Here is a 19,332-nt window from a genome sequence, read left to right as displayed (position 1 = left end):
GTTTTGCGAGGGAATGCAAAATTGTTTTTTTCACCTACCATGTCACCTTAGCTGTGCTGTAAACACTTCCGGGTCATCTTCCCTGTGACCAAAAGTGACGTGTAAACAAAGCAGTGGGAAAATACATGCTCCATCCTAGTCGCTTTGGGAAAGCTTTCCCACTGCTTTGTTTCATGTTTACAAACGTTCCGTCCTCGGCACTTTTGATCACATGGAAGATGACCCGAAAGTGTTTACAGCACAGCTAAGGTGACATGGTAAGCGAAAAAAGCAATTTTGTATTCCTTCGCAAAACAACTTTGCGTTCTCTCGCAAAGATTGTGAGGGAACGCAAAGTTGTTTTGGGAGGGAATGCAATCTTTGCAAGGGAACGCAGTTTTTTGCAAGGGCACACAAAGTTTGTTTGTTTTTTTTCTACCATGTCACCTTAGGAGCTCCGTACATTCCAACTCGTTAGCATGAGAACGTTTTATGTGTGCACAAATCGCTTTGTGTGTTTGTGTATCGGTGTTTATTTGTTTGTTGTTTCCCATGTCCCTTTAGGAGCTCCATACAAACTCCATAAGACAAAAAAATGAGTGTCAATTACATACAATGCCCGTTTTGATTACTTGGCATGGATGGAAAAAAAAATAAAAAATCCTCTCCACACAAAGTAGTTTCCATCTTTAATTAATTATGAAAAAAAATTAATCACTTGACACAGTTGAATACACGCTAATCAGGACTGCATGAGCAAAACAAAACAACGCAAACATGCTCAATTAACTAATGGTCCAGATTAGATGGACATATTTTTTTTAAGCCACAACACATTGGAAAACTCAACATCCTCATTTGAAAAGTATGGAGTAGAAAATAAAAATACTGTCTCTTTTCAGAAGTAGGGAGCAGAAGTAAAAAGTCGTAACAGCGTATTCAAGTCAAGTACAGAGTGACACCTGAAAAATCCACTTAGGTACAGTAACAAAATCTTGCCTCCCACAACTGATGACTGTATTTTCAGTCTCAGCTTTTCCTCTGCAGTCCGCCCGCATTGATCATCTCAAAGATGAAGGGCCTTCCCTCTGTGTAGATCCTATCTAGCTCTTTGTGTCTATCCTCCACTGCCGGAGCTCCGCACACACTGCACAGCTCAGGGCTGAGTCAGACGTCCGTACGACAAGGCCGTCATAACCTGAAATGAATACAGCACGCCAAACCCTCTTCAGAGAATAGAACAGCGAGTAAAGACAATCAAAGACATGCTGAGTTAAGGCGTTTACATCCAAGTGTATCCCAGAGAAGTAAACCCCACCCCACTTTCAGGATGTAAGGAGGTAAAATTTAAGTTTGAAATGTTGAAAACATTCAATGCTTTGCTTTAAAATCCTTCAAGGCAGTAACTGTCTGTCTGTCTGTCTGTCTGTCTGTCTGTCTGTCTGTCTGTCTGTCTGTCTGTCTAAGCATCTACAAACCACTATTCCAACAAAGTTGGGTTGTTGTAAAATGTAAATAAAACAGCATACAATTTGCATATCTTTTTCAACCTATATTTAATTTGAATACACCACAACAAGATATTTAAAGGTGGAGTCCGAAGTATTTGTTTTGGCTTGGCCAAGATGTTTCGGAGCAAAAACTCAACGTTTTCGTTCCAGCAAGCTACTCTCAGTAGCTTATGCAAATTTTGCCGTGCAAACGCCTGATACCTGATTGGTGGACTGTTTCCGCGGACGCGTTAGCAGTTTGAGTCCTGTGGAGTTAAACATATATTTATACTAACTATAGACTCATTTCATTACTTCCACAGTTCTCAAAAATCATAGAAAAACTATTCTTACATAGACTAGATACATTTATTGAGAAACATAATTTGTTAACACTGAGGACTCGGGTTAGAGTCCAGGCTCCCCATGTTCTCCCCGTGCCTGCGTGGGTCTTCTCCGGGTACTCCGGTCTCCTCACACATTCTAAAGACATTTAATTGGGCGCTCTGAATTGTCCCTAGGTGTGCGTGTGTGCGTGGATAGTTGTTCGTCTCTGTGTGCCCTGCGATTGGCTGGCAGCTAGTTCAGGGTGTACCCCGTCTGCTGCCCATAGCCAGTTGGGTTAGGCTCCAGCAACCCTTGTGAGGAGTAAGCCGTTCAGAAAATTGATCATTTGCTAACTAAAAGTCAATATGGTTTTATAGAAAAGAGATCCACCTCTATAGCAGTAATGGGAGCTTGTGGGAGAAATTGCCATGAGTATAGATAACAAAGAATTTACAGTTGGGATTTTTATAGACTAAAAAAAAAAAAGCCTTAAGTTCTTGTACTTCTACCTACTCCCTTTGATGTGTGAATTCTGACTGCTGGTAATTATTTTCCTTTTTGGCTTTTATTTTTTTCCTTTCACTTTTGATTTGTTTTATTTTGTATTGCATGTTTATTGTTCAATGTTCAATAAACCAATTAAAACCAATCAATCAATTTGTGTCTTGTCTGCAAATGCAAATTTGGCTGTGCGAATGCGAACTTCATGTCACCTTTGCAACCTGTAAAAATAGAAATTGTCAAGCAACCATGAAATCTGCTTGAGATGTGCTGATTGTTGTATATGTTGCATGGCTTGAGTTTTGAAGAAGCCACTCAGCAGAGCAAAATCATTCACATGCAACAAAGAATTTGCTACAACCCAGGCTAAACTTAGCTCATCAGAGATTTTAATTTCTCCGTTGAGATGCATTCGATTGAATTAGTTATTACTTTTCCACTAGCAAGGATTTGGCAGCACCCCAATGCTCAATGGCAGCACATTATGGGCACAAAAAACAAATAGGCGAGGCTAGGTTCCACAGAAAGACATGGAATTCATGAATTTTTAACAGGGTCTTCAGTGTAAAACTATACAATGAAAACATATAGTAACAACAAAAGTGAGACTTACTGTGACCATCAAGAGAAGACCCAACATCATACCGATCATGATGTATAAATGATTGGTCAATCCTCCAGCCCACAAAGGACCCATGATGGTGGCAAGGCCCCCGACTGATCGTCTTATACCTTGGCTGAATCCTTTAGATTGAAGAAAACAATTATTGCCCATAATTTTATATATCCATCCATCCATCCATTTTCTTGACCGCTTATTCCTCACAAGGGTCGCGGGGGCTGCTGGCGCCTATCTCAGCTGGCTCTGGGCAGTAGGCGGGGGACACCCTGGACTGGTTGCCAACCAATCGCAGGGCACACAGAGACGAACAACCATCCACACTCACACGCACACCTAGGGACAATTCGGAGCGCCCGATTAACCTGCCATGCATGTCTTTGGAATGTGGGAGGAGACCGGAGTACCCGGAGAAGACCCACGCGGGCACGGGGAGAACATGCAAACTCCACCCAGGAAGGTCCGAGCCTGGACTCGAACCGGAGACCTCAGAACTGGGAAGCGGACGTGCTAACCACTCGACTTAATTTTATATATATATATATATATATATATATATATATATATATATATATATATATATATATATATATATATATATATATATATATATATACATATATATATATATATATATATATATATATATATATATATATATATATATATATATATATCAACATGTGTGTGAGTCCAAGGTCACCTTGTGTTTTCTCCGCTGTCACTTTTGAGAAAAGAGACACCTGAGACACGGCCACAAACGGGAGACCCAACAGCTGCAGGAACACTCCAATAATGAAGGCTGACAGCTTCCACTCGTAGCTACCTACAAGGCAAAGCATATTCATTTGTATAGCACAAGGAAAATCCAGAATGCTTGACAGAAGCACACAAATCAAATCAAGGTGAAAAGCAATATACTAACTATATCCAATATCAACTTATGTACAGTATCAATTACAGTACATTTTGGACTCAAAGGTCTATAACTTGAGCAGCTATCTAGAGCGTTTTATAATGTTAAGTTTAACGATAGACTAGTGGCTAGCATATTTTCCGACTTGACATTTTCATTTTTTTTATTAAGTTTGTTTCATTTTAAATGTTATTATTTATTTGTTTTACTGTTGTTGTTTTGATGTATTTATTTGCTAATATTTTGACTTTTCGTTTCATATTTATCTTCATATATGTACTCATTTTTGTTAGCTATCTATGTATTTGTTTGTTGATTTGGCTGTCCCCCTTTGTTTGTTTGTTTGTTTGTTTGTTTGTTTGTTTGTGCACATCATTCAACACAGTTCACTTCACAATCCTGATGAATTTAGTTAAAGGTAAATATAAACGAAATAATAGTAATGGTATTTTGTTGTGTTTCTTTAACATAAGGAGGACTGTCAAGCTGTTACGAATTGAGTAGTATTTTGGATTATAATACTCAACTCAACTTTATTTATAAAGCACTTTGAAACAACCATTGCTGTATACAAAGTGCATCTGTGTTGATAATATACAAAAGTCAGGACTGTTGTAGTTTTTCTGTTATGTAACCTACTTATTTCCCCATATCTAAAAACGTCACTAACAGAATTATTATTTTTATAAAAAAAATCATTCAACTGTAATGAAAGCTATAGAACATTATTGGGAGCATGGATAATTCCAAAGAAATGTAAGTGCAGCTGAGTCGACGACAGTGCTTAATGTACTATTTGGAACTGTTCATAATTCTCTCCACTTTGATTAAGTCCCCAGTTCACTTTCAGCTGTTGAAAAGCAACCTCAAAGCACTACCTTTATTGGACGTGTTATTGTGTTCTTTGGGTAAAGAGCAGTGTTGTATGCTTTTTGGAATTAAGGCCACAAAGTTCAACCTCAGATTCATTTTTATTTGGGAGAGTTTGTGATGGTACTGAAAATATTCAAAACTATTTTCCCATTTGAGTTGTTCAGGTAATAGGTCACATTATGGGTGGAAAAAAAAGATTGATTTGAATGATTTATGATTTTCTCTCGTGTGTTTTTTTATATATATTACAAAATCCTTCTGCCAGAAAGGGGAAAATGTCAGGAACAAGTGAAATTTGGTTGGGGTTAATCAGAGGAACTTGAAATGATGACAAGGGTTTGTTGACTCTCATTTTACATCAGTTTGAAAGTGATTAATCCTGAACTCAACCACAACCCCATTTATAAGAGACCATGCACACTTATGTAACCGTATTGTTTCAATTAGTTATTATTAATTCCCCTCTCAAAAAGATTTTAAAATGTATTTGCACCATCCAGTTTACAGGTCACATTAATGGTTAAAACAGATTTGAAATGTATTATCCATCCATCCATTTTCTTGACCGCTTATTCCTCACAAGGGTCGCGGGGGTTGCTGGCGCCTATCTCAGCTGGCTCTGGGCAGTAGGCGGGGGACACCCTGGACTAGTTGCCAGCCAATCGCAGGGCACACAGAGACGAACAACCATCCACACTCACACACACACCTAGGGACAATTCAGAGCGCCCAATTAACCTGCCATGCATGTCTTTGGAATGTGGGAGGAGACCGGAGTACCCGGAGAAGACCCACGCAGGCACGGGGAGAACATGCAAACTCCACCCAGGAATGGCCGAAGCCTGGACTCAAACCAGAGTCCTCAGAACTGGGAGGCGACGTGCTAACCAGTCATCCACCGTGCCGCCCTTGAAATGTATTACTTTGGTCTAATTTATTATGTTACTAAAGCTGTCATTTGAATTTGTACAGGGGTGTGTAGACTTTTTCTATGTCTGACTTATCCAATACAATCTTATTGGTAAATCCCAGTTATTTACTTGCTGATAGAGTGTGATCTTTTATTCACTGCTCCAGCCCTTCCTGTGTCCACAAATGTTTTGGCAAGAGCACAGAGAGCTCTGTCTGAAAGCGAAACCGCTGCCAAGCTCCCATTTTTGTTCTGGGCTGCTCTGCATCGCGCACATGTTTGTGTGAATCTGTGCCCACTCAAAAAATGTTGGATGCTCCTCTCTCAAGTGAAAGCCTGTAATCTAATTTTCAAAATGCAATTTGATCAATCGGACATGCTTCTAAATGGTCCGAGACAAAATCCCGTTTGCAGGTACGTCAACGTTGAGATTGCGTTCTTTGTTTTGCTGTTTCAGCTGTAACAAATAGCTTACAAATGTATGATACGCCTTAACAAATAGCATTCTGCTCTAATAAGATTACCGTAATCCCTTTATATGTACTCGGGCAATTTCCCGCCCCGGCACCTGTCATTTGTCATCACAGTGATAAACGTGACACGCCGAGGCAGACGCGCACCGACGTGGAGACACAGGCTCCAGTTTGCCTCCATGAGCTCCAGATGGCCTTGCAAATGCTAAGTGATATCATTTCCACAGCACATTCACTACAAAAGCAGGCTTTTTATGCAGAACAATTTACAAGGAGGACCCCGCTTGAGTCCTAATGCCAATTAAACATAACTACCAGGTGTACTGCTAAATGCCGTAACAATTATAACAGCGGTGTCAAACTCATACTAGCTCAAGGGAGGAAAATATATTACTGAGTGAGCTGGATCGGTGAAATCATGGTTGATAATTTAAAAATAATTGGCGTCAATTATACACAAATTTTTGTTATTTGTGGGTTAACCCTACATTGTGGGCCTCAACTGTAATTATATTGTTCCAAAAAATAACATGAATTGAAATGAAACGCAGCCACACTTCTCCTGTATGAGTTTCGGACGTGCTGTGGCTACCTGTTTTGCATATACATTGTTCCCAGAATGTTATGTGTGGCGCAGTTAATTAAATTTGTGTCATATTTAACACATTTATGTCGATCTATGATTTTATTTTTAAACAAACCGTAACTTTATGTGGTGTGTAAAATAATAGCATCCAGGGAAGTTCAATGTACAAGTTGCATTGCTCATCTGAGGATTGCTTGTGAAATTACCAATTTATATGTTTTGATTGTGGCCAGCTGATTAATTGGTCTGACTACTAATTTTTTTTACTTTACAAAATCATCTCGGGAGCCGGATTAAACTGTATAGTTATGAGAATTAAAAATATTTTTATCAAGAAAAAAATTGTTCTTGTTACAAGAAAAAAATTGTACTTTTGACAAGAATGCAGACATTTGTTTTAGTTACATTTTTAATTCAATTGCAGTATTACTGAAAAGACAACAATCACATAAATTCAGGCATTACAGTAGTAAAAAAAATATAATAATAACAATAATAATTAATAATAATAATTTTCATTAAATGAATAAAAATTGATGAGATAGTTGCAGTATATCCAGTGGATATGAAAAGTCTACACACCCCTGTTTTGAATACCAGTACACGGAAAGAAGTTTTGTGATTAAAAAAAAAAAAAAAAAAAAAAGAAGACATTTTGCAGAGTGGACATAAAAATGAAGAACTGATTTAACTTGGTTGCACAAGTGTGCACACCCTCTACCCTCTGTGGATGAGCTGTGTTCAGAATTAACCAATCTCATTCAAACTCATGTTATGGTTGTATGTTATGTTGTGATTATCCATCCATCCAATCATCTTCACAATGGTCACAGGCTTGTTGGAACTTATCCCAGCTGTCTTTGTGCGAGAGACGGGCTACACCCTGAACTGGTCGCCACCCAATCGTAGGGATATTATGATTATTTTCTGTTCAGTGGGGCTGAAAATATATATGATGCTTTCTTCAGTCACTCAGTGCATGCCTGTTATCATTTAAAGCAACTCTGATATTAACCCTAACTAAAATTTCGATGTTCTAGAAAAAAAAAAACTTTCTTTCACTAAGTTGTATAGGCTGTATCTCACATTTTCTGTGGAAAAAGTTTTGAAATTATATATCTTGGTCTCAGGTTTTTTATATCCCAAAAACATGGATTTTTTAAACAGGTTTGTGTAGACTTTTTCCATCCACTGCAGTAGCTACTAAGATTTCCACAACTGACCACTAAAAAAAATTGCATACTGTATATCGAGGGCATGAACACTTAAGGTTCATGCTATGGCGGGGGAATACGTGCTGCCATCGCTGGCTAGTACCTCGGAGATTGCAGAGGAACACGAGGCACCAGATACAGGCGGTGCAACAGATGACCAGGCCCGCAGCCAGCACTGCTCGGTCAGCCACCTTCCTGCTTAGCCAGCGAACAAAGAGGAAGCCCAGGATGACTTCCAGCCCACACAGGCTGTACATCACACTGTTGCCCAACTCGCCAAAGCCGAAGTAGCGCTGCGTCAGAGGAGTCACCATGGTCTGAAAAGTACGGTGACAAGGTCACTCGGACACATGAAACGCTTCAGTCAGTGGAACGGAGGAGGACACCCTCATTAGAGCAATTCCTCACAAGCGTCACGTAGAGCAGCTAGAGCATGTTTTTCATATTAAACAGATGGTAATCCCCGCCAATAATGTGACCACTCTGTCAAAGCAGTTAAACGCTTTGGGCTCTATTTTCGTGAACAGCTTGGAGCATGACATCTCTGCACAGAGGCAGGTTAGACCTGATGTTGGTAACAAGCGCAGACAAGCACATGGGGTGAAAGGTGGGGTTGGGTGAGAGTGGGAGTGCTGACATCCAATTTCAATTTTGGCCAATCAAAGTGGCTCCTTTCATTTCTTTTAAAGGGACTGCTCTCAACGTGGCAGAAGTATATCTGTGGCATGAAGTGGGCACTTGGAAACCAGCAGGATTACAGTAATGCTTTTTTTTTTGCCAGTCCTCCCTCAAATGTCTCCAGTTGGTGCTGCTCGTCTCTTATGTGGAACCTGTAAGAGGGATCATATGCTAAAGCTCCGATTATGGCCTCCTTCAGCTGCCTGCCTGCACGCATTCATGCTCATTTTGAGATTCTTTTATTTGTTTATTTGCCTCAGGTCTGTGATTAGGGGTGCTCAGATTCCGAGTGCCGAAATATTTTCTGAGATTCTAAATATTCTTCACATCAGCTGAATTCTCAGAATGACTGATCTGTTACTCAAATGGATCTATTTTTCAGGGCGGGATGAGGTTAAGACGATCTCAAATGTGGACTTTCGGGAATTGCGGCTGATGGGTGCAGGCTGTGTGGCAGTTCTCACCTCCAGCGCAGTCTGATTGAAGAGAGTGATGAACTGAGCCGTGAGAAGAACAATCACCTCCTCCCTCAGGAACTCTAAGGGGTGAATAACAAAAATGAGAGAGAGCTGCACTGAGCAACCAAAGAGGGAAAAAATATCATAAAATCAGCTCAAGTGCTACCATTAAATTGAAAGCTTAAACTGGCAATTTATGCCGAGAAAGAGAAGCTGAAAGAGAGAGAGAGAAAAAAGTTTGAGTTACGATTGAAGAGGCAGGCTGCGTACATCTTGGCCTGTCAGTGCTTTTCGTGGGAGATAAATGGCTTGCTTGTTTTTCTTGCGTCCAAAATGCAATAAAGACTAGAACAAAGTGTATTCTAATCAATTCCAAATTTGAGTCCTGTCTTCTCCAGAAGGAATTGTTGAAAATGGACTTGGAAAGCAGTGAAAACTGAGCTACTCTTGCTGCTAAATTTGGATGGTGCTTGGCCAGATGGCAGAAGGGAAATGCTTGGTATTACAGTACTGGATGCACACGTGCTTTCTATGTAAAGACTGGCATTTGTTTGTCAACAATAAGTACAAAATCACACATTAAGTACATAGGCTACACCTGCACACCTAATATATGATGCGATACAATACATGACAAGTTGCCTTTATAATCTGATCCAAATTAAGCACTTAAAAACAGCAAAAACCAACAGCATGATCAAACACTGTACAATACAGTTATGCAATTATGCAGCCACAAACGAAGACGAGTTTCACAACCATTGGAAGTGCAGTAAGTATAATTAACTGCAGTAATATTTGTCAGTTTTCACAGAAGATGAAGAATATATGCCTATGCGTATTGTTGTTGTCTATACTGTATGAGTTGCTTCACCGTTTGTGTTTAAATGTCTATAGCAGGAGTCCCCAACTGGTGGACCGCAGTCCTGGTCCGGACCCCGAGACCCTTTCATCCGGACCACCAAGAATATGTACTGGGTGGGAAATATGTTCAGTTTTACTAATAGACGATTATTGAATAGGAGCACGCGAGGGCAGCTATGCCAGAGCCGGGGTCATTTGACAGAGCTGGGGTCCAGTAAGCTCGCAAACTTTTGTTTGTTTCTCGGGGTACATGCTTTCTCACGACAAACGTGATGAAGTATGCTGTTGTCAAAAGTCAGAAAAGTAGACACTGAAAAGTGAATGGACTGAGGCGTATGCTTTAATTTTACCGGCATCGAGCGCTACGAGCCTTGTGTATCTGCCTATGAGTGCTCACTATGCATGCAGTGGATTTTGGACACAACACAAAAATCCTTTTACTGACTCCGGAATGCTCGAAGAATGTTTGGAAGCAATGGCAGACACACTATTTGAAAAGAAAAAAGGAGAGCAACATAAGGTCCGTCAAATTCTCTTGTCATCCACAAAAACAACAAAAGCAGAGCTGCACTCGGAGGATGTGCACTCCAAGATGGATAGCGTCATCCAAAGTGCCCGGTGTATTTCGCTAGATGCGGATGAATCAATCAACTGATGTTAGTGACAATCCTCAGCTTTTGGTGTATGTCCAATTCAATCACGAGGAGACTAAAACATTTGTAGAGGACAGTTTGGGTATCACATCTCTGAAAACACATACGAGAGGAGAGGACATATATTTGGCCATAAAGGAAATGCTGAAAGAGAAAATAAATAATGTGAAAATTGTTGTATTCATAACGAATGATGGGGACCCTTGCTTGAAAGATTTAACAATTGAATATTTGCACAAAAAAAAGAAATTAATGACAGAAATATTTGAACAATAGACTAAAAAGTTGAATTATTTAAGAAATGGAAGCTTTTGTCAGTTAATTGACAAGTCTCAAACTTGGGTGTCAAGATAGACAGCGTTTTTAAACTGGACCGGCAAATTGCCGCTGTTGTCAAATCCAGCTTTTTTCATTTTAGGCAGCTGGCTAAGGTAAAAAAAATCTATCTCTGCAGCACTTAGAATCCATGCCTTTGTTACATCTCGGCTGGATTACTGTAATGCACTTTATTTTGGAATCAGCCAGTCCTCCCTGCAGCGTCTCCAGCTTGTCCAAAATGCTGCTGCTCGTCTCCTTACTAGTGCCCGTAAGAGGGAACACATAACCCCTACCCCGGGCTCTCTTCACTGGCTGCCCGTGAAATTTAGAGTCCACTTTAAGAGTCTTCTATTTGTTTTCAAATCTCTAAACCACATGTGTCGAGATCCGGTCCTCGAGGGCCGGAGCACTGCATGTTTTCTCGGCTTCTCTACTCCAACGCACCTGATTCAAGGATCAGGATAATTATCAGGCTCCTGCAGAGCTTGCTAATGAGCTTAAATATGAATCAGCTAGGTTGAAAATGAGAGGCCTCGAAAACCTGTAGGGCTGCGGCCCTCGAGCGATTCAGTTTGACACCACTGCTCTTGCCCCACCTTATCTCGCCAAGCTCTTGCACCCCTACACACCTGCCCGGTGCCTCAGGTCAGAAGACCAGACAAAATTGGAGGTACCGAGGGCAAAGCGACTTAGAGGGAATCGAGCCTTTGCTGTTGCCTGTCCCACCCTTTGGAACGACCTTCCACAAAATATTAGGCAATCCCCCTCTTTATCTACTGTCTTAAAACCCATCTGTGTTCTTTGGCTTTTGGCACACCATGAGACTTACATTGTTTTAGGTGTTTTGTGCTGTGTATGAATTTGATGTTTATTCTATTTATTTATCTATGAATTTATTTATTTATTCACTTGCCTACTTCTTATTAATTTACTGATGTAAAATTTATTTACTTGTGAAAATATTCACTTAAAAATGTTTGCTTTGTTCTTGTTTTTGGTACCTTATTCTTTACTGCACAACCGATTTCTGTTTCATGTACAGCACTTTGTATACAGCAATGCCTGCAATGCCAACTCAACTTTATAAATAAAGTTGAGTTGAGTTGAGTTGAGTTGAGTTGAGATGTTTGCTGACTCAGAATTATTAGATTCTGAGTCAGGCCTTCCTGTGGGTATCTTCACTTTATGCTTACATTGCATTATAAACCACTGTAAAATTATGTACAGGTTTTATATTAATATATTGAATTTGGGAAATATAGGAAAACTACCAAAGATTGTAGGCTACTACTAGTGATTCAATTAAAATGCATTGCACATAAAAGTTCGATAAAATTTGTGCCTAAATATATGTTTAAAATACAAAAAGTTCTTAAGACAAACGTTTTGAACTTGAAAGTTAAATAAAGCTAAATTGAGCTATGCTGGGATGACACTGCATAACACTAGAGGGTGCCCACGTAACATTAGTGGTACACGTGCCCTTCTTTGAGAATCAGTTTATGTTTATGTCAGTTTATGAGCATGTGGTGATGTTTTTTTCAGCCTATCATTCAACTTTATCACAATAATGTTCAACATTTTTTGGTTCTATCAGAAGTTCAATTTCAAGTTTAGGATTGGCTATTAGGCTATATAAAGTGAGCCTGTTTCTTTTTGTTGTTGTTTTTGTTGTTGTTATTTTTTGTTTGTTTGTTTGTTTTTTTTAGTATTTTACCCACAGTCAACTAAGTTAGGCTTCCCCTGAACAGGATAATCAGTACAGAAAATATAATTTCTTCGACTTTCTTTTACTTCTTGATAGACTTGGACACACAGAAGAGGCTCGCTTCTGTTACGAGTTGTTTTTCTCCACATTGATCATCTGACAGATGAGCACTTCCACTGTGGTTTGGCCCGATAAACAAAGCTCTATATGCACCCGACTGAGCCAAAACTTTGGGTTGTAGAGTGCTGCAATGACTGTGTCGAAGATCCACCCCTTTCAAAACAAAACAGTGTTCAATCTATGACTGTATTAAGAAAAAAGATCGATAAATAGGGGTTGATTTGCTGCTAGGAATGCACATTTTCCCTTGTTTTGAGCCAAATATTCTGGTTGGTTGTAACTTTTCCCTACACAAGAAAATCAATGAGAGGAATGTTGAGCGCACGACTGTTTCTTTCTCCATTTCGAGTCAACACAGCATGCTTAGTCAATAATGTGCTGTCCATCTAGACGTTCCTTTGCTACATTTTCACAGAGTGAAAGAATCAATATCAGGGTTTGACACATGCACACGTACTGTACAATACACATACTGTACAATCTACAGGATGGAGTATAGATTATCATTGCAAGTGTTCAATGGCTGTTTGCGATAAACTGACACTAATCCTGTGGGCTATTTTCACAACCTTTATTGAGCAAAGGTACTTTTATTTTGCAGTGGGAAAAATGACAAGCGCACCTCCAACCAAAAATGTCACACACAAAAAAAGAAGTATCTTCGCAGGGGTAGGCTAGACTTAGTTTTGGTATCACAGACGTAAGCAGCTACCCTTTTTTACCCTATTTGGGTTATTTTTGACCAAATGTGTTTTAGCGTATAACATCATATAGGCTAATAAAGTAGGGGTGTAAATCTTTGTATTTCCAACTTTAATACATTTAAGATGACAAACAATGGCAATTACGTTACGTAAATCAGTGCTGAGTTTATATGGGGAAATATGTGCACTCGACGACACAAGAAAATAAAATGAAACAGATTCTAAAACAGTTCATGACCACCTTTGATGTTTTACCTTTGTGCTTCTTCCACCACAATCCTGGCTGACCTGCCGCTCGTGAAAGTGTCTAATTAATCTTCTTTTACACACCTTGTTATATATTTTTTTTAAGTTTGTGTATTCTTCGTTGTGTCAAAGCCACGGGACGTTGCCAAACCATGAAGATTTGACAAGGGTTCAAGTCTGGACTGGCTTTCGTCTACATGTCATCCTTCGTTTCCCTCAACCTTCAAGTAAGCCCAGAGGTTAATTCAAAGTTGTTTTATGCGACTCGGGAGCAATACAGTTACGTTTTGGAGCAGAAACCGACACATCATTCCCGTTTTCATCCTTTTTCAGGCCGCGACAAAACGGCTTGCTTGCTAATATCTGCTAGCATCAGCATGCCGCGTCGGCAGATATAAACAATGCGTCATTGGCTAGGAGTGATGTTGTGAATGAACTGTACCCAATCATGTGAGTCACTGGCTGCATCGAGGATTGCGGGATTATTGTATGCAATTTGCATATGGCCATGTATTCTTTCCCCCTTGTCATTGGCGACGTGGCGGACGGGGAGCACGCACCCAAAATTCAACAATTGTAACAGCAATGTAAAACCGATCTATAACGTTTTGACCGGGCCATCGTCCGGTTGTAGCTATTTTTAGACCGATTCATTAGTCCGTGTGCTGGTGCACTCGCATTGTTCAAATCAAAATTGGATTTCCGGTTCAAATTGGTTTTTGTTACACCCCTATAATAAAGACAAAAATAACAATGTGCTGAATGAATTGATTTCTGCGGTGATTCATAGGTTTCCATACATGCTATTGTAATGTTGATGAATGAAATGCGATGACATCCGCCACACAATGGAGCACCAAATCTGTCTACCTACGCCTCAATCAAATCTACCAAAACACACCACCTGCGCCACAAGTTAGACCTGGTTTTGCATGCAATTGAATCCACAGAAATGCCTATTGAGGCTTAGCACGGTCTACCAATGTGACAAACATGCTAAACTAGACTTGCCCTGGCATGAAAATCAAGATGTGCCCGATTTTCCACCAAGCACATGGATAACCGTCGATATAGAGCCCATTATCTTAACGTGTATATGATATTTAGTTTTTGTTTTTAAATGTAAACAAAAATTGCAACCATAAGTGTAAAGAAAGATGTGATATGTTAACAGGAAAATCTGTGATTATAGCTAACAATTATTGCATAATGGCAATATGAACATTGAGCACAAATGCCATGCAGTTAAACTTGAGGAATAGTGTGTGTGCCAAAACCCAGTAAATATGCATAACACAAGCTCTGAATGGTAGTGATGTCTCTTTTTGCCTGAAATAAAGCAATCGTCAGTCCAGACAGGCTTTGAAAGATGCTGGCTCACCTGCACTGATGCTGAAGTTATCCAACGCTTCAGATCCGGACGATGAGGCCTCATGGAGAGGTTGCAGCTCAGATGAGGGAGAGATCTCCAATTGGCTGGAGCTGACAGCTTTGTAAGTGTGCAGCCGCACACCATTCGAGCCAATCAACGGCTCATCTTCATCCTCCTCGTCTTCCTCCAGTTTCAGGTCCATCATCAGTACGGCCCCCTCTTGGGTGTCGATGGCTGGTAAGTCCCAGTACATTACCAGGACAACAAACTGGATCAGCAACCACAACAAGCACATGAAGATCTGGGAGGAATAAAAGAGAAGTAATTCGGGAGAAATACTGACAATGCCCTTACCAATAACGAATCCAATATTTGTGTTTTTATAGCATAACAATTGATCTGATTTTGTTGTACTTGTCTGCATCCTTAAAGTGGAAGCCAACCCAAAAATTCGATTTACAATAATATGTTATATGCAGCCCCACTAGTCTCAACACGGTATTCTGATTAATATTGTCCGACTTAAAATGGCATCACAATTGCTCAGGACTCAGGTAACAACCAATTACAGTTCACCTGTTTCCTGTTTGGTCATGTGACATTTACAAGCTGAGCTGTGATTGGTCGTTACCTGAGCCGTGAGCAATAATGATGCCATTTTCAGTTGATAGCAAGTGGCAAAATGGCCGCTGCCTGAGATGGTTGAAAATGGGTGGATTTTGCTGCTTAATTCATATTTCACAAACGCAATATTCATCAGAATGCTGCGTTGAGACTAGTGGGGGAGCATTCAACATATTATTGTAAAAAAAAAAAGAAGAAAGTTTTTATTTGACTTCCACTTTAACTCATTCACTGCCTTTGACAAGTATACTTGTCAATTGTATTTTTTAGAGCGGTGCTAAATGGGGGCGAATCTGAGCATGCTCCACTGTAAATATCAAACTTGGAAACAACTTTACTGATGCCCAACCACCGGTAGATGACATCATTGCCCCATTTTATAGGAAATAAACACAGTTTCAGAGTCCATGGGAGAAATGGCTGTATTTTGGCAAACCTACATTTTTCTGCTGTCAATTATAAAAGAACGGGACGGGACAAAAAGTAGGGAGTCTATTCTGTTATTTGGTAGATTCGGTTTATATATAATTATTGAATGTAATATCACGTGAGTATTGGAAATGAAAAAATTTTCTATAATGACTGGCAGTGAATGAGTTTAATTGTCTAAAAAGAAGGCAAGCTATATTGATGATGCACTTTTCTGAGAAGATGTAAATTTTCATATTTCATTTTAATTGTCATAAAATAAGTTTGAACTAAACATGAGCAGTTTGTTTTGTATTTTGATCCTTTGTTGTACCCAAAATTTAAGCTAAACTAGTGTTTTTTTTTCCCTTTTGTTTTCTTTTTTGCCGAACTATCAGACATTAATATGCTTGTTCCAAAGGGATGAATAAAGTTATCCTTCCATCCATTTTCTGAACCGTTTGCTCCTCACAAGGGTCGTGGGGGTGCTGGATCCTATCTCAGCTGGCTATGGGCAGTAGGCGGGGTACACCCTGAACTGGTTGCCAGCCAATCGCAGTGAATAAAGTTGTCTGAAACTGAATTTCACGACTGTAACTTTAACGCACGTTGGCTGATCAGGCATGGACGGCGCAGCTGGATAGCAAAAATGGAGGACAACAAAGGATTTGGAAGTCCACCGGCTTACTTTATCAAAAGGGAAACACAAGAAGTGAGCTACCACGCGTCACAATAAGAGTACATGTCCACGGCGTCAAATCACTGATGGCCAAAACGAAAAAGTGCTGCATATACACAACAAAAACACACTACAGGTTGGTACAAAGTGCGATACAAATATTGTGTGCTTAAAGACAATGATCAATTGCCACTGTCAATAAATGTTCATACAACACTTTTTTTTAACTAGTTTTAGAACACATTGCCTTATATGAATTTATAATACAAGATAGGCAGCACAATTAGGGAGGCTAAAAATAGATTTGGGCTAGGCTTCAGGACCCTAAAAAGAAAATGTCAGCTATAGAGTGAATTATGGAAATTTGGACTGCTTGTGGAGAGCACAGTTTGCTTCTGAGCACAGCTATTGTGCCCTTGAGCAATGCAGCAAACAGCCAATTACTTGAGCATCATGCTCATGTATATGCAAAAAAACGAGGAAGAAAGTATAAAACAATTTCCCCTTGAGAGGATAAAATGATTGTTTTTCCTGTTCTAAATTATGCAGGAGTGCCAAATGAAGAGTCGATCGATGTGTGTTGTTGAAAAGTCTCAGCAGCAAGTTATAGTCTTATACTATAAGGGAGTTTAAAAAAAACAACACTCGACTAAGTAGCAGTGCTCAATTTCTGCACATTGCCGCTGTGTTGATGAGGTTTTGCGGAACCTTAGATTATTGATCAGGATGCTGTTACCCCAGGAGATGTAAACTTGTTGACAACAAAGGGTCCAAGTTTGAAATTACACAGCCGTAGAAACAGGTTGAACGCCGGCCCTGGAGAGACAGGAGGAAGTTCTTTAAAGATTAGACGGAATAACACAACATGCAGCTCCACCTTGGAGAGGTATATTTTTTCTGTCTGGTATTTCCTCAGAGGGTACGTGAGGTGGAGAGACGGCAAAGGATGTCAGTCTGTGCATGTATGTGCATGCATGCGTGCGGTGTTCACACTATGAGAAGCACTGACCACTGATCTGTTGGTCCCACAAAATTGTATTAATTTATTGCCAACTGTCTATTCTTTTCATTTTTTAGCATTTCTTTTGGTTGTGCTGTTTACAGTTCATGTATGTGAATGTTAGATTTTTTTTTTTAATCCAATCATATTTCAGCCTCTATGTGTTGTCATGTCATGTTTATAAAGCCATCCCAATTAGTAGTGTTGGCCCATCATCACCATCAGGCAGAAACCTTGTATGTCAAAATATGGGCGATTTTGTTTGATTTTTTATTTCTTTTTTTTAAGTCAGTAAAACTGGATTGTTATTTTTACACATTATTAACTAATTTAAAGTGTTGAAAATAGCTTGAGCTTGGTCAGAACAAAACTTGTTCCAGCCAATTTCAGCTAGCAAACATATCCGTAGCGATCTGCATAAATACAAATCAGTATGTGTGATGATTATGAAGTATTTATTTAAACATTTTTGTCATATTATGAGATAAAGGTTTAGAGTATACAACTGTTTGTCTAATGATTGTAAACTGTACCAGATGATATATAGTTGTATACTGTTTGCAAATGTTTTGATGTTTTCTGTAATTCCAACATGTTAAAGGAATACTTGACTCATTGAGCCGTTTTCAGCAATAAAGAGTTCATATTTTGTCCAGAATGAATTTGATAACTTCATTATTTTTCATGTACAATTGATACCTATAAAAACTAATTTTTCCACTTGCTGTCAAGTGAAGATGATATCACCTGTGTGAGGAAGTAGGTAACGACTACCAGCTCACCTCTTTTGGTTTGGCAAGCAAACTGATATATAGTAACAATACAGCAAATGTCAAAAAGTGATTTATTGCCCCCAATAAAACCCCTTTGAAGTAAGCCCCGCCCCCTTCCGGCATCTCAACCAATCAGAAGCAGTTATTTTGAATTAAGCCCTACCCACTTGCCACCTTCTTAACCAATCAGAACCCCAGGACGGCAAATGTCAAAAATGATTGATGACATTCTGCACCCCCCTCCCCACCCCCCTCATCGTCTTAACCAATCAGAGGTTGGAAGCCACCCCCCTCATCGTCCTAGCCAATCAGAGGCCGGAAGACGGCTTCTGTCAAAAATGATTGATGACATTCTGTTTCCCACAACATCAAACACATGTTTTCCGGTCCCCCCACCCCCTTTAACAAACATAGGGTTCCGGTCACCCCCCACCGATTGTATACGTACTTCCTTTGAACCCCCCAAACAGTAGCTTTGTTGTTTTCCGGTCCCCCCACCTTCAACAAACAAATGATTCCGGTCACCCCCCACCGATTGTCTACGTACTTCCTTTGAACCCCCAAACAGTAGCTTTGTTGTCTGAGAGGAAACTCTATCAGCTGATAACATTATTTCGACATCCTCGTGTTAATAAACTTTTTTTTCATCTTATAGGAAGGATCCTACCACCAGCTTTTGAAGTAGCAATGGGGGAAGCGCCCCCCCTCTGTAATTCGAATTACTGATAAAGCTACCTACTTTGAAGTAGAACGGGTACCAACCGTAGGAACCCCCGACCCCCCTTATCACCATGTTGGGCGGCAGGAAGCCCCCGCCACCACCCTCTATCGGGTATGTG

At 39.9% G+C, this 19,332-nt stretch overlaps 1 protein-coding gene across 1 annotated transcript in view; it reads right to left on the bottom strand.

The window, feature by feature from the left end:
• Window positions 1–711: 711 nt before the first annotated feature.
• Window positions 712–19,332, bottom strand: part of LOC144006984 (major facilitator superfamily domain-containing protein 8-like) — a 38,391-nt gene continuing 19,770 nt past the window's right edge. The window contains exons 5-11 of the mRNA XM_077506229.1: window positions 17,457–17,536; window positions 15,019–15,310; window positions 9,031–9,104; window positions 7,992–8,205; window positions 3,620–3,742; window positions 2,911–3,041; window positions 712–1,177 (exon numbers count right to left, since the gene is read on the bottom strand). Coding sequence (XP_077362355.1) covers window positions 1,136–1,177; window positions 2,911–3,041; window positions 3,620–3,742; window positions 7,992–8,205; window positions 9,031–9,104; window positions 15,019–15,310; window positions 17,457–17,536 — 956 coding nt within the window. The 3' untranslated portion in view covers window positions 712–1,135. The remainder of the gene's footprint in view (window positions 1,178–2,910; window positions 3,042–3,619; window positions 3,743–7,991; window positions 8,206–9,030; window positions 9,105–15,018; window positions 15,311–17,456; window positions 17,537–19,332) is intronic.

This window comes from Festucalex cinctus, chromosome 1 (genome assembly GCF_051991245.1).
Source record: "Festucalex cinctus isolate MCC-2025b chromosome 1, RoL_Fcin_1.0, whole genome shotgun sequence".
NCBI classification, from domain to species: domain Eukaryota; kingdom Metazoa; phylum Chordata; class Actinopteri; order Syngnathiformes; family Syngnathidae; genus Festucalex; species Festucalex cinctus.
Note: the sequence above shows the minus strand (reverse complement) of the source record. Positions and strands in the feature narration are given on the sequence as shown.